General features: G+C 39.6%; 1 protein-coding gene across 1 annotated transcript in view; it reads right to left on the bottom strand.

Annotated features, from left to right (window-relative positions):
• Positions 1-15,932, bottom strand: part of LOC127651351 (voltage-dependent T-type calcium channel subunit alpha-1H-like) — an 88,190-nt gene that overhangs the window by 24,171 nt on the left and 48,087 nt on the right. The window contains exons 16-23 of the mRNA XM_052137126.1: positions 14,498-14,598; positions 13,516-13,639; positions 12,237-12,305; positions 10,513-10,697; positions 9,581-9,707; positions 8,164-8,289; positions 6,779-6,868; positions 225-417 (exon numbers count right to left, since the gene is read on the bottom strand). Of these exons, the coding sequence (XP_051993086.1) occupies positions 225-417; positions 6,779-6,868; positions 8,164-8,289; positions 9,581-9,707; positions 10,513-10,697; positions 12,237-12,305; positions 13,516-13,639; positions 14,498-14,598 (1,015 nt within the window). The remainder of the gene's footprint in view (positions 1-224; positions 418-6,778; positions 6,869-8,163; positions 8,290-9,580; positions 9,708-10,512; positions 10,698-12,236; positions 12,306-13,515; positions 13,640-14,497; positions 14,599-15,932) is intronic.

Genomic DNA, 15,932 nt, shown 5'->3' with positions numbered 1-15,932 from the left:
AATATTGAGACAAAAATTGAGACAATGAAAATTATTCCAAAAAAAGCTAATGAAAAAAAAATTATGTCACCATGCCACACAGAGACTGAAATCCATGGAACAGTTTACAGGATGTAAGGGGAATGTAGCAACAGAGATTTCCTCTCCCCGCTTAAATCGTACTGCTCTCATAATATAATATTGCCTGGTTTTGACATGCAACATCCCAAAAAACACACACTCACTCCTGCGTTTCTTCTCCATGCGTTTCTGTCTCTTCTCCTCTCTCCGTCGGGCCTCCTCTTCCTCCTGGTCTTGTCTACACTTGTGGAAGTTCTCCACCACCACACCGACAAACATGTTCAGTACGAAGAAGCTGACGATCAGCAGGAAGGAGATGAAGTACAGGAGCATCCAGGGATTATGATTCCTAATGGGCTACAAAGAGAGAAGATAGACAAAGAGAGAAAGAAGGACAGTGGAGGAAAGGTGAAGGAGATAAAAGAGAGAAACTGCTCAGATATAATACGAGATGTTGACATTGTTCAATTGAAAAGTTGTACCCTTCATAATAATCATTCACAATAATTTGCTGATTAATGTCCTTATTAGTGCAATGTGATTACAAAGTAATAACTGTAATAAAATAGCTTTTTCATTAAGCATTAGTGTAACAGATTACATTTAAAATTCTTGTAATCAGATATCACTTATTGACTTTCAGTATTTACCACTGCATTACTTGGGTTAGACACATTACTAAAAAATATTATTTACTCAGAATACACAAGCCTTTTATTTGTATTTTTCCTAAAGAGTTGCATACATGTGAACAGCATAGTTGGAATAAAGTATATTCTGAATAAAAAACACGCTTTTCAGTATTTTAGTCTTGTTCCCCTTACAAAAAGCTTCACTATGATGCTGCGCTTATGCTAAGCGCTATGGGGAACAATCCTAGTCGTGACCGAGCTGAAATAATGTGTGTTACACGTCAATGAACATTGACCGGAATTTATAGCCTCGGCTGATGTAATCATTAGATGCACCTGCGGCCAGGCTATAAATGGATACGTCACCAGGTGTCGTCTGGAACTCTTTTTTTCAGAGCGATTCTGTTTCTGTATGTTTTATAAACCCTGTCAAAACTTTCTTTCCTCTGTTAGGAGTTAGAATTGGTTAGACAGTGTGCAGTGAACATTTTTCTCTTTTCTCTACTGTTTAGAAAATATAATATATATATATATACATTTAAAAAAAAATGAAAAGAAAAAAAAGAATGACTGAAAGCCGCAAACGATGCCTGTTCCCCTGTTCTCGCTCTATAGCTGAAGAGGACACGCATCAGTTTTTGCTCTGTTTGTTTGGGGGTAAGAGCACGCTGCTCTCGCGTTGCAGCAGGGCGGGTGCGAGCACTGCGATTTGCTTTAACAGGCAAAGTGCTTCGCACTCGCCTCGCTTGCTTCCGGGAGTCAGCACTCACGAAAAAAAAAGAAAAAGATAGTTTGTGGGGCTCTTGCATGGATTTGGCTGAGGAGCAAGAGACGGGTTGATCCCTTTCTCTCGCTCTCTCCCCAAACCCAGCTGGTCCTTCACATGATCTCGAAGCGCGTTCCGACGCTTCTTCAGATCACGAGGAGAATCGCGATTCTATTCCCGCCACCGAGCTTTCCGTCCACGATAAAAAAATCTACGGAGGAATTGCTCGATGTTGTTACTCGTGCGGTTGCCAGATTGGACTGGCCACGTGAAAAAGAGACCCCCAAACCCTCCAAATTAGGGGATAGATTTTATCTTACAGTCTAAGAAAGGGAACGCCTCATGAGTCCCTTCCCTTCTTTGATAACCTCCATGAAGAGCTTTTTCGCTCATGGAGGAACCCCTAAAAAAAAAAAAAAAATATATATATATATATATATATATATATATATATATATATATATATATATATATATATGTGTGTTATATATATACCCGTGTTCACATACCCTCGACTTCATTATATTTGACTATCATGGGTGCTGAGGCACGGGGGTATTCAGTGATGCTGCCGGTCGGAGAGAGAGACGCTTGCGGGCTATCTCTCGCCAGGCTCGGCATCGTCACTTAAGAAGCCCTCTTTCCCCTCAAAGCCTTGTAGGACAACCTCCACTTTAGTGGGAAGGGCTTATCAAGCAGCAGGTCAGGCTGGTGCTGCTCTGCACACTATGCTGTTTTACAGGCGTACCAGGCTGACCTCCTGGAGGACCGGAGTGTGGGTTCTGCGCTTGACGAGCAAGCCTCAGACCCGCCTCGGTCCTGTCTGAAGGGAGGCTCAAAAGCAAAGCGTGGCGAGTCGTGCTCCTCCTCCCGGGGACTGGGGACAGTCTCGCTGCCCTCACCAGCCCCGAAGCAAGACCTCAGGACTATAATTTCTAGTAAGAGAAAACCCTGACGGTCTTGCGCCTAGATTAGGGGGTAGCTCCCCTCGGGGCGGGGCGCGTGCTTCACTTCACCCCTCCCGGTACCCCCTTGAAGCCCCTCCATTCCAGCCACCTCTTGGTGTTTCGGATTGCAGAGGCTTCCGCCAAAATTGGGTGTTTTCACTGTTCCTGCATTTTATTCAGGACACGAAACACTCGACAACCCCTCAACCAGAAGTTTTAAAATATAATACCCATCTCAGAGATCCTGGCAGCATGGAAACTTCTGCCAGATATATTCTTATAAGGGCGTCAGAATTTAATTTCAATGGCGTGTTCTCACTACCGTAAACCGGATTTCTTTTTTATGTAAAAAAACTCAATCTCCTGGTTAAAGGGGCCATGGTATGTGTTCCCCTTCCAGAGAGAGAGTTAGGTTATTACACTAAATACTTCCCGTTTCCCATGGAGGGTGAGGGGTGGCGTCTGGCTTAGATCTTAAAGCTTGATCTGCCCATGGGTGTTCAAGTCCAAGATGATGCCTGTCAAGACGGTCGTGTCTCAAGCCCTACAACTCGTTTGGCTGGTCACCATCGATCTTATGATGCACTTCTATACTTCATTTAGAAGTTCTGCCACAACATGGAAAGTTCCTGTGGTTCACTTCCGGGGGCGAAGTCTTCCAGTGTCAGGTTCTTTCACTCGGCCTAGCCCTTTTTACCCGCACATTCACAATGCATGATGTAGCACTGGCTCCTTGCGACTCCGGGGCATCTGCATTCTGAATTATGTAGACGACTGGCTGATCCCAGCGCAGTTCCAGGAAATGTCAGTTCAGCACAGGGACATCGTCTTAGCTCATCTGTTTCTGAGGCAAAACGCCAAGAAAAGCGTCCTCTCTCCCACTCAGAACACTGTCTATCGGGGCATCGTATGGAGTTCAATCACAATGCAGGCACAACTGTCTCTGGCTAGGAGTCCATTCAGATCACCCTGAGCAAAGTCAGGCTAGGTCAAGGTTGCACTGTTATCAGTATCAACAATTTCCAGGTCTCAAGGAGACTCACGTTCTTGTCAGCTGTATTTCTGATGCGTCGGATTCTCCTTAGGGCCCAGGGCAAGCTCCTGTCACTCAGGTCAGTTATATCCCTGGATGGCCGTATGTGGGAGCAGATTTACTGTCCAGACAGAAAATACCAACGGGGGAGTTAAGAAATCCACCCTAAGGTAGTAGTTGCCCAGAGTTCGCCAGCAAGGGCCTCTTACTGATAGCACCGCGCTGGCCGAACAGGGCTTAGTTCTCGGAGCTAATTTATTCCCTCGCCTTGGGCGATTCCGAACAGGAAGGATCTTCTATCTCAGGCACAGGGCAATATTTCATCCCTGCCCCGAATTGTGGAATCTTTCATGTTTGGCCCCTAAGGGTACCAACTGAGGGACACAGGGCTTTCTCCTGAGGTTATCCAGAACTTTTTAAATGCCGTGCTTTTTCCACTTTTGAACAAGTTTGGGTGAGATCTTAGGGCAGAAGAGGACCTCGTCGCCTCTATGAATAGCGCAATGTCTCCTCTACTTCTCCCTTAAATCACCCAGCCCCCTTGGGTCTGGATGTTAAGACACATACATGACCCAGAATGCGTCTGTATGCATTTCTTGCCCCGGTTTCTCTGCTCCCGGGAGTCTTGGCAATGTTCACCAGCAAGGGTCTTGCCTCCTATTAATGGCGCTGCGCTGGCCGAACAGGATATGTTTCTCGGAGTTAATACCGCTCCTCGACGGCTCGCCTTGGGCGATTCTGAACAGGGAGGACCTTCTCATCCTTGGCCCAAATTGTGAAACCTTTCATGTCTGGCCCCTAAGGGTAAATGAGGTTCACAGGGTTTTCTCTTGAGGTTATTGAGACCATTTCAAGTGCTAGGGCTCCCTCCACTCGGACCTGATCTGGGTAGATTTTACAAGGCAGAAGAGGACCTCTTCACCTCTGTTGATAGCGCAATGTCTCCTCTACTTCTCCCCGAGTCGCCCAGTCCCCCCCCCCCTCGTTTCCTTCTACTAAAGTTCATAATACAGAACCAGCTAACTACCAGTTTGCTTCAGTTCTGGATTTTCTGTAGAAAGCACTGTCAGTGGGCACTTGCCTCGCCACTGCCAGGTTCTATGTGGCCACTGCGGTTTGCCACGGCTTGGTGGGCGGGGTGCCCTCAAAGAGGCATCCTCATTATTGCCCGGGCCTACGTGGCGCGCGGTCAAGCTTCGCCAGTAGATTTTAGTGCGCACTCTACAGAGGGCTCTCCTCCTCTAAAACTTTGGCTAGAGGTCTCCCTCTGCAGCAAGTTTGTGATGCGGCAGGTTGTCCTCTCCGCACACATTCATTCGATTTTTATAGTTGGGATGTTCTGCCACTCCGGGCTCTTATGCCCTTGAGTCGACATCTCAAGCTCATGTCTGGACAAGTTTGTGATGCGGCAGGCTGGTCCTCTCCGCTCACATTCATCAGTTTTTATGACAAGTTTGTGTTGCGATAGGGTTCTCTTCGCACACATTCATCGAACTTTATGGGTTAGATGCTTTGCTACTCCGGACTATTATGTCCTTGAGTCGACATCTCAGCCCATGCCTAAACAAGTTTGTGATGCGGCAGGTTGTCCTCTCCGCACACATTCATTGGACTTTTTTAGTTTGGATGTTCTGCACGCCGGGCTCTTATGCCCTTGAGTCGACATCTCCGCTCATGCCTGAACAAGTTTGTGATGCGTCAGGCTGGTCCTCTCCGCATACATTTATAAAAATTTAATGGTTTAGATATTTATGCTACTTCGGGCTCTTATGCCCTTGAGTCAACATCTCAAGCTCATGTCTGAGACCTCTCGTGTTTTTGTGAGTACACTGCACAACCGTAGGGGTCCGGACAGCCCCCAGGACTGCTCTTCAAAAAGAAGTATCTGACGACACCTGGTGACATATACATTTATAGCCTGGCCGCAGGTGCATCTAATGATTACATCAGCCGAGGCTATAAATTCCGGTCAATGTTCATTGACGTTTTACACACATTATTTCAGCTCGGTCACAACTAGGATTGTTCCCCATAGCGCTTAGCAAAAGCACAGCATCTCGTTCCGCTTTTTTCAATGCAAGTGCTTTTATACAATTATAAGTGTCACATTTCTGTTTAAACCATCCAAATATTGGCCACATTAATTTCCATTGTCCCCACTCACTTCCATTGTCAGTGCCTCACTGTAACCTCGATTTTTCCTTTTTTTTTTTTTTTTTTTAAGAAAAGTGGTAATCAACATTATGCCACAAATGCTGTCGATTGAGCTTAACTTGTACTGAACCTGGATTATTTCTTTAATAATATTTACATTTATAGCATAAAATCTAACTAAAGCATAAATCTAACTAAATTTAGTGAGATTTAATGTTCAAACACACGTGGACATTATGGGCGCGCACACACACACACACACACACACACACACAAACACACACACACGTTGGTCTACCTATCATTATGAGAACTCTCCATAGACATAATGATTTTTATACTGTACAAACTATAGATTATATCCCCTAAACCTAACACTCACAAAAACTTTCTGCATTTTTACATTTTCAAAAAACATTGTTTAGTATATTATTATTATTTCAATTTTGGGGACACTAGAAATGTCCTCATAAACCACATTTATAGCATAATAGTAATTACAAGTTTGTATTAAAAATGTAAAAAATAGCAGTAAACCACTTAAACCTGCCCACACACACACACAGTATCAGTGTGACTTGAATTCTCCATAAATAGCAAAATGCAGAAACTGCTCAGATAAAAATAAGATTCTTTTTAAAAAACATATCACAGGAAATGTGAAAGGAGGCAAATATATAAAGGAATGGAAACATCATATTTGTCATACTACATGGAATGCAATCACCCCAAAATAGATGGGCTTTTGTAACGGACACTATGCAAACCAGTTAATGTAATGCTGTGTTATTGTCTTGGATTGAATGTACACACACGGTGTGTGTGTGTGTGTGTGTGTGTGAGAGAGAGACAGTGTGTAAGAACTCTCTGTGGAATTCAATGATTAATGCTCTGTCGCGCTTTCTCAACCTGCTCATTTTAAAGTCCACTGTATTTTCTCTCTCTGTCTCTCCTTCTTTTCTCCAGTCCAGAGCTGAATAAATTAGACATGTGCTTTACTTAAAACCCATCAGCTGCCTTTTGTGATTGTGTCACCTGAGAGCTACACAAAAGAAGGAAGATAAAGAAACAAAAATCGACACAACTGGTCTGGACAGATCCAGAGAATCTGTTTTCAAATTGTGTAAAGTTATCTGAAGAAAGGATACACACACACACACACACACACACACACACACACACACACCTGTTGGTCCACGGCCACTGCATCTAAGCCATCATACATGATGTTGACCCAGCCGTCTTTGGAAGACAGGACAAATAATGACATCAGAGCCTGTGGAAAACAAAAAAGGAACATTACACATTATAAATCTCTAACAAGTCAAAATAATACATAAACACATACAAATTAAAATCCTTTAATCATTTACTGCCATCCAAGATGTGTATGACTTTCTTTATTCTGCTTAACACAAACAAAGATTTTTTGAAGATTATCTCTAATATTCATTCAATGCAAGTGAATCGTGGCATGTATTTAACCACTGAAGTCATATGGATTACTTTTATGCTGCCTTTACTTGTTTTATTTTTGGAGCTTAAAAGTTCTGGTCACCGTTCACTTGCATGGAATGGACCAACAGAGCTGAAATGTTCTTCTAAATAAACCTTTGTGTTCAGCAGAGAAAAGAAAGTCATACACATCTGGGATGGCATGATGGTGAGTAAACGATGAGAGAATAAATTTGTTTTGGTGAACTATTCCTTTAAGCTATTGACCAGGTCCCTCCTTCAATTTAAGTACAAGGATTTTTTTGTCAAGTGAAAACCGTTAGTCCAATTGCTTAGAAAATGAATAGCCCATCAAATAATTAAGGCATAATTTATGTCCATAGAACAAATTGGTGCAAGACAAGCAATAGAAATAGCAATGCATGCCTTAGCAAACATCACTTGTAATATTAGTGACACTATCAGGGTCAACAATATAAATATCTGTAAAATCAGTAAAAACTAAGAAAATAAACAACAACAACAACAACAAAATTTTGCTCAAATGGCTAATGAAGTCAGATGATCAAACTTACAAAAAGTATCATGGTGCAGGGTTTCCCACCTTTTGACTAATGAATTCACATGATATTTCCATAACTTTTCCTTTCACTTAGACTACTGGATAAGGATTTAAAAAATATATTTATAGAGACCGCATTTATAAAGAGCAATTTCTAATGTTTTGAAATGTTTTAGAGCCGAGAACAACTTGAGAAATTTGTATTCACAATAGAAATTTCCATGACTTTTCCATAATCCATATTTTAAAACTTCCTGATATTTCCAGGTTTTCCATGACCGTGGGAAATCTGGTGGTATTACCATGGTGTTTGTAATCTACCATATAGTAATATCATGGTATTCCTTTGGAGTTACTTACAATACCATTTATATGACATGAACATGAATGTGACAATCATACAGTACCATGGTACCACTGACATAGAAGTCTGATTCATTATATCTGTTATCACCACTGTAAAATGGTAATTTTGTACAGTCAGTTTTTGCTCACTTTTGCTGCACTGGCTATTAAGGGCAAAGTGAAGAATACAAGTCATGTGTGTGTCCCACCTGACCCAGGTTATCAAAGTTGTACTTCCTGCGAACCCATCTGTAGTTCGCCTGCAGGCACTCCGATTTATTGGCGATATTTCTAGTGTCAAATCCTTCACAATGATAAAACTTCCCCTTAAAGAGCTGAGAGAAACATCTTGCACTTAGACAATACTTGAATAACTCACATGTTTATTACAAAGCAAACAACGTGGTTGAAAGCAAAACAGTCAAATGCACCACATGGATTTTCCACATCAGTAATATAAACCAGATGGAAATTGTACATGGCAAATAGAATATGGCTTTAACATATTCTGAATAAACATTGCAGACTTTTCAGAATTAGTGCCATTTTTCCAAGAAAATAATCTAAACATCCTTAAACAAGATATATTGACATAGTAAACAAAATTGCATGTGATATTAAAGCTTGTTTTCACAGAATTTATATTGAATTACATTTACTTAAGAGTAAGAAAACTGAACAGAAAAGGATTCACAATTGGCTGTACAAACTATCATTACTTTTTAATAGCCAATCTGCCTTTAGTTTATAGGCAAACCCATGCTACTTACTACTGCTAGTCAGCCATATTGGGGGAGCAGACATTCCCTTTCTAGAGAGTATTTTATTAGACAGTTGTCTTACACCCCTTCATCCAAGATGAGTTATCACTTTTAAACTTTACAAATAAAATTATAAATGAGTGCATCACTTTAAAGTTTAGTTGTTCAATTGTACATGGTTTTAAACTAAAATCGGGTGCACTCTGTACGATTTTTCCAGGCCTTTACGACTGTTGCTTGTCAGATTGTATGACTGTACTTTGGTAAAAGCCATGGAACATTATGAAGCATTATATCAGACTCTATGATACACATTGTAACCAAGACTTTAGTCCCAATTGTCCAGACTGACAGCACTAACTAGCCATTGTTGGAGAAGACACTCTTCTGCATGATGGCAACCCATAATTGGAGGCTTATGCCACGCCCACACTAATACCTTTTAATTTGTAAATGCATTGATTTAGCTGCATTTACGTCTCTCATTTACATTAGATCTTGTTTTCCTCCATCAAAAATGTAGTGTTTCAAATACGCTCTCCATTAAAGCATACTTAAAACGGAATTTTCACACGAAGATTAGCTTGGACGTGGCTTAAAATTCATCATAAAGGCAATTCTTCGGCCGTCAGCGAACAAGTCACACCAAGCAATCAAAGACTGAGGATTTTGCAGACAAAATAAATATTTTATGATCCCTAAAATTTGTCTCAGTTGGAAAAACGTGGCCAAAATAATACAGCATCAATCTGGCTTGGAATAAAAGCCAAAAAACTCAAATTTTATCTTTAAATAATTTTAGACATAACACAATCAACACAAAGTAACTAAATATGATCAAGAGTGTGTTTATGTGCATGTTTACCTGAACTCCAAGAATGCCAAAGACAATGAAGAAAGCGCAACAGATCAACACAATATTTCCAATAGGTCGAAGAGATGTGATCAGTGTTTCAACAACCAGCTTTAGTCCAGGGGCCCTGCTTATGACCCTGATAACAAAATTACACACACACACACACACACACACACACACACACACACACACACACACACACACACACACACACACACACACACACACGCATACACGCATGCACGTACACACGCATATTTAGTGTTGCATCAATATCCTTTAGCACTGATACCATTCATCGAGCACGAGGCTGGAAAAACAGGGCTCAGATTTGTGCAAAAAGTTGAAACAAGTAGATGAGATGCACACTAGTGTTAGCCTTGAACTCAATATGTCAGTCTGTTGAGTAGAATATATTTCTGCTTGAGAGCACCATGTTGTTCAATGCTGTGCCCAGCTGAACAGTTCCCTGAATATAACATAAGAGTAAATGTGATTTCAGCACCATGGACAGCAACATTAGAACGTTTAGGATTATTTCACCCAAAAATGTTTATTCTGCCATCATTTCCAAACCCTCATGTTGTTTTAAACTGATGTTATTGTTTTTTGTGACTGATTGATGGCAAACCTGGCATGATACGTTTTGAGGTGCTACATTTGAAACTGTGCAAGTGCAACAAAGCGTACGATTCATATAAGGAGTTCATCAGCCCCAGTTCTCATTAATTCTCATTAATTCAGCTCAGAGGTTCTGCTAAACAACTCCTTTTGTGCTACACGTAAGAAAAAGGAATATGGGGTTGGAACAACATTAGGTAATTTACAGAAATGTCATTTTTTGTGTGACTATCCTTTAAGAGTATAACAACAATCTTCAACAAAGGACTTCTTGTACATGTACACTGAATCCACACATACACACCTTCAAAAAGTCTTACCTCAAGGGTCTTAGTGTTCTGAGCAGACGAAGCACACGTAAGATTCCCAGGATTCTGTTCCCACCGGAGGAGGCCAGTGAGACCAGGATGTCCACTAAAGACACAAACACCAGCAGACCATCTAAAACATTCCAGCTGCTCTTCAGGTATGAGCCTGGACCAGTATACAGCCCAAGAGAAACCACCTATAATAACAACACCATATTAATCATAACCATCATCATCACTGACATGTCATCAGCTTGTGTTATTGTTAATAGTTTTATCTATCTATTTATCTATCTATCTATCTATCTATCTATCTATCTATCTATCTATCTATCTATCTATCTATCTATCTATCTATCTATCTATCTATCTATCTATCTATCTATCTATCTATCTATCTATCTATCTATCTATCTGTCTATCTGTCTGTCTATCTATCTATCTATATAAAGGTGACTGTGGACGGTGGTGAGACAGAGAGAGAAGGTTTACAGGCAGCTGTTCATCCCATGTGTGCGTTTGTGTCTTTTGGTTTCAGTTTTACATTAAAATATAATTTATCAAGACGGTTCTCGCCTCCTCCTTTCCATTGTTCACTTTACACCGTCCATCCATCCATCCATCCATCCATCCATCCATCCATCCATCCATCCATCCATCCATCCATCCATCCATCCATCCATCCATCCAACCATCCATCCATATTGTAAAGACAATTTGGAAAGTAAATAACAGATTCATTAATGTCTTTTGAAGCAAAACCCTAGGTGTGTGTAAGAAATTGAGCAATACTTAAAACTTTTTTTTTTTCCTATAAATGTTAGCATTCGGCCATTTAAGATTAAGATTCAATTTTATTGTCATTATGCAGAGTACAGGTACAGAGCCAATGAAATGCAGTTGTTTTCGCATATCCCAACTAATCTGGGGTCAGAGCGCAGGGTCAGCCATGAAACAGCGCCCCTGGAGCAGATAGGGTCAAGGGCCTTGCTCAAGGGACCAACAGTGGTATCTTGGCAGTGCTGGAGCTTGAACCCCCAACCTTTCAGTCAGTAACCCAGAGCCTTAACCGCTGAGCCACCACTGGTCTTTGACCAGTGTGAATTTATGCAGGATTCTGAGGAGGGAACTCGGTCTGAGGCATCTCCTCTATTCACCTGCATTCAAACCGTTTCAAAGAGCTCTTCTTGTTGGCTGTTCCAAGATGGCGCCGCAGTTGATGTATCCAAATCAGCCAAATGAGGCACCTACTGTATGTATGATTATCTATGCTTCTTTGTTGTACACACCACTGCGCCTCTATATTTTTCTGTATTTCACGTGTCAGTTCTTGCATGAAATTTCCGACATGCTTATGTCATGCATGGGGCAGCATGTATTCGACCCTCGTGACCGAGCTGGGCGGAAGCAAAATTTTATAGTTAAAAAATGTTTTATATATTGATTATTCCTTACACACACCTAGTGTTTTGCTTCAGAAGACATTATTTAATCCAATGGAGTTGTATGGATTACTTTTATGATGGCTATATGTGCCAACAGAGCTGAAATATTCTTAATGGTGCGTAAAATCTTAATTTGTGTTCTGAAGAAGAAGGAAAGTCATACACATCTGGGATGGCATGTGGGCGAGTAAATGATTAAAGAATTTTCATTTTTGGCTAAACTGTTCCTTTAAGTAAAAAAACCCAACTCTAATATATATTCAGTAAATAAATGTTTTATTAAATTTCTACCTTCACAGTCATCTCTGCCACAAAGATCAAAGTGAAGATGTAGTTTGACACTTTAAGAAAAATCCGTTCCTGTAAAAAAAATTAAAATGCAATTTAAAATGATAACAAATGCACCAAATCCTTTACAGACCAAAAAATAGCAGCTTTCAATGTTATTGTTGTCAAGTTTGTTAAGTTATGTAATTATTCAGCAAATGAGAAGTCAAACAATTGAAGTGCAGAGTGGTTTCACACTCACGATTTAATAAATAATGTACTTTTGGAAAAGCAGAAAGATAACATATTTTCACTGAATTAGTATGCATGATGTTACAGTTTTACAGACTAAATGTTTTGTGGTTATGAAACTGTAGAAAGATCAGTACAACTAACGTTATTCAAAAAGCACTTATAATGATTATTTATAAACATTATTATTTATTGAGCATTGGCATAATTGTATAAAGCAACTTTGATAAACTCCGGTAAAAAACTGTGTTGCTCCGTCTTTCTTACGTTCTTAAGGAAACGTGCCAATCATACAGGAAATGCCAATCTTAAAGGCATTAAGACAGACCAATACAAAAACGGAGCAAACCATTTTACAATAAACAGTGGGAAGTGCTTGACTTAGATAACATAAACATAAACTAATTTAAATATCTACTGAAATGTTTATACCTTTTAGTGTTACATTTTAATTATTCAAATTATGGCTCTTACAGTAACTGTGGGCTACAGTCTGCATTTTACCATGGTTAAGGGGTGTAAACAGTATAATTAATAATAAATCATTTTTATTTTCATTGATATATTTAATATATATAAAACATAATAATTACATTTTATTTAAATTTGAATGAATAAATGTTAACAATAAAATTAACTACATTTAAAAAAAAATAAAAAATAAGAAATTATTATTAATAATAAATATTAATGCATTTAAATTGTATTAAATAAAATGAATATATAAAATGATGTATACAAATAAATCTACCAATTAACGTAATTTAATAGTCTGTAGATGATTTTGTTGATATGTAGACTCGGACATTAATGCAGAAACAAATTGGAATTCTGCCATCACAGAGTGTGTATATTGGATATTACTATACACTGTATATCGGTATAACAGCTTTGAACGAGGCTCATCCAAACAGAGTTGGTACTATTAATTTATAATAGTAGTTTTAGTGCAGAGGCAGTATGAATATAATACAATGGTGACATGTATATCTGTGGTATGATTATAGTTTTGAGAATAGTGGAACAATAAGAGAGTAAGTATAGTGTTTACCGTGCTATCAGGCTGGATGTCAGGTCTCTCTAGAGCGATTGTGATGCAGTTGAGGAAGATGAAGAACAGGACAATATGATCAAACATCTTATAAGTGATGACCCTCTGACAGCGCACACGGAACCTGCACAGACAGAGAGGAAGGGTTGCCACTGTGTGCGTGTAGCATGAGAATTTAATCAATTCATCATTAAAGGGATAGTTTACCCAAAAAAAGAAAGGAAAAAAAAGAAAAAAACTCTCATCATTTACTCTTCCCTCATGCCATCCCAGATGCGAATGACTTCTAAAAGATCTAAAAGATTTTTAGAAGAATATTTCAGCTGTCTAGGCCATACAATGCAAGTGAATGGTTGCCAGACCCTTGAAGCTCCAAAAAGCTTTGGCCCTTATCTATCATGGCCTCCTAATAATCTCCATCCCTGAATTGGATACATCATTCTACTCTCCTCTCCACCAATAGCTGGTGTGTGGTGGGCATTCTGACGCACTATGTCTGTCGTCGTATCATCCAGGTGGATGCTGGACACTGGTGGTGGTTGAGGAGATTCCCCCATACTATGTAAAGCACTTTGAGTGCCTAGAAAAGTGCTATATAAATGAAAGGAACAATAAGGAAATAGATTAAGGAAGCATAAAAGTAATCCATTGAACTCCAGTGGATTAATCAATGTCATCTGAAGCAATCCAATACATTTTGGATGAGACCAAAAGGTAACTGCTTTTTCACTATATATCTTGACAGCATTCACTTTAGCAATTATTCACCATTCACCTGCATTGAAATGGACTTCCGAGCTAAAATATTGTTCTCAAAATCTTCTTTTGTGTTCAGCAAATGAAAGAAAGTCATACACATCTGGGATAGCATGAGGATGATTAAAGGATGGGAGAAATTTCATTTTTGGGTGAACCATTCCTTTAAATGGAATGTGTGTATGTACTGTATGTGTTTAACTATTGTGGTGTGTTGCTTACTCACTTATTATGAGGGGAAAAAAGGAAGAGTGACCAATCCTCATGATCTCTACACCACTGAGGTTTATACGGCTCCAACACTCTCTTCAGAATGACACACCAACTCTAAAAAACACAAACAATACCAGATGGAGAAAGAAAATGTAGAACATTAGTGACTGACTGATTTGAATTGAAGAGAGCATGCTGGCTTGTGTCTGATATAATGTCAATAAATGAACACTTTGTTCAAAACCTAATGATCTGCCTTGCTGTCTACTGACTACAAAGCAGCCTTCTAATGTAGCATGTGAAAATGACTGATCTGCAGGCCCAGGCAGAATCTGTGCGCACGGTATTCCAAAGAGAGCTCTGCAGATTTACTCAGAATTGCAACATCTGCAATTTACAAAAGTTACACATTCACCACCACATGCATGTTTGTTTAATAAATACATTGGCTAATTTGATGAGTCTTTCAGTTACCAACAATAGTGTAGTACTATCAGCTCCATTTAACACATTTTACTATGTTAAAATCCCCCCAAGATTCCATCTAGGCCTGCTGATCTGGAACGCTCTACATAGGCAGCAGCTCCGCACAGCACACACATAGTATATATATATATATATATATATATATATATATATATATATATATATATAGCAAACTTATACCATGGGCCTATTAAATGCTTGATTATGATTGGTTGACAGACGTTCTAAGGTGTGCAATTATTTTCCAGTAAATGCACATCTGTGAAGTAGTTCCAGGTCTTGACCGCATAATGATACCATATCACTTCGTTAAATTATTTCAGCTATTTTAAAGAACCACACAGGCTACCACAGCAAAATAACCAATAAATACAAAGACATTGGCTAAGTACATAGGATAAGAATGACAAGCAATGTTTATAATATCCTAAATGTATTTCAAGTGCCCTCGCACTCTCTCTCTCTCTCTCTCTCTCTCTCATTCGCAATTGCCTCACCCACATTCACATATGCTAACATTGACACGCATACATATGCGTACACACACGCACACACTCCAACACACACACACACACGTACACACACACACACACACACACACACACACACACACACACACACACACACACACACACACATGTTGTGTTTCCATGTTTTATGGGGACTTTCCATAGACATAATGGTTTTTATACTGTACAAACTTTATATTCTATCCCCTAAACCTAACCCTACCCCTAAACCTAACCCTCACAGAAAACTTTCTGCATTTTTACATTTTCAAAAAACATAATTTAGTATGATTTATAAGCTGTTTTCCTCATGGGGACCGACAAAATGTCCCCACAAGGTCAAAAATTTCGGGTTTTACTATCCTTATGGGGACATTTGGTCCCCACAAAGTGATAAATACACGCTCACACACACACACACACACACACACACACACACACACACACACACAC

Source organism: Xyrauchen texanus, chromosome 11 (genome assembly GCF_025860055.1).
Source record: "Xyrauchen texanus isolate HMW12.3.18 chromosome 11, RBS_HiC_50CHRs, whole genome shotgun sequence".
In the NCBI taxonomy this organism is placed as follows: domain Eukaryota; kingdom Metazoa; phylum Chordata; class Actinopteri; order Cypriniformes; family Catostomidae; genus Xyrauchen; species Xyrauchen texanus.
Note: the sequence above shows the minus strand (reverse complement) of the source record. Positions and strands in the feature narration are given on the sequence as shown.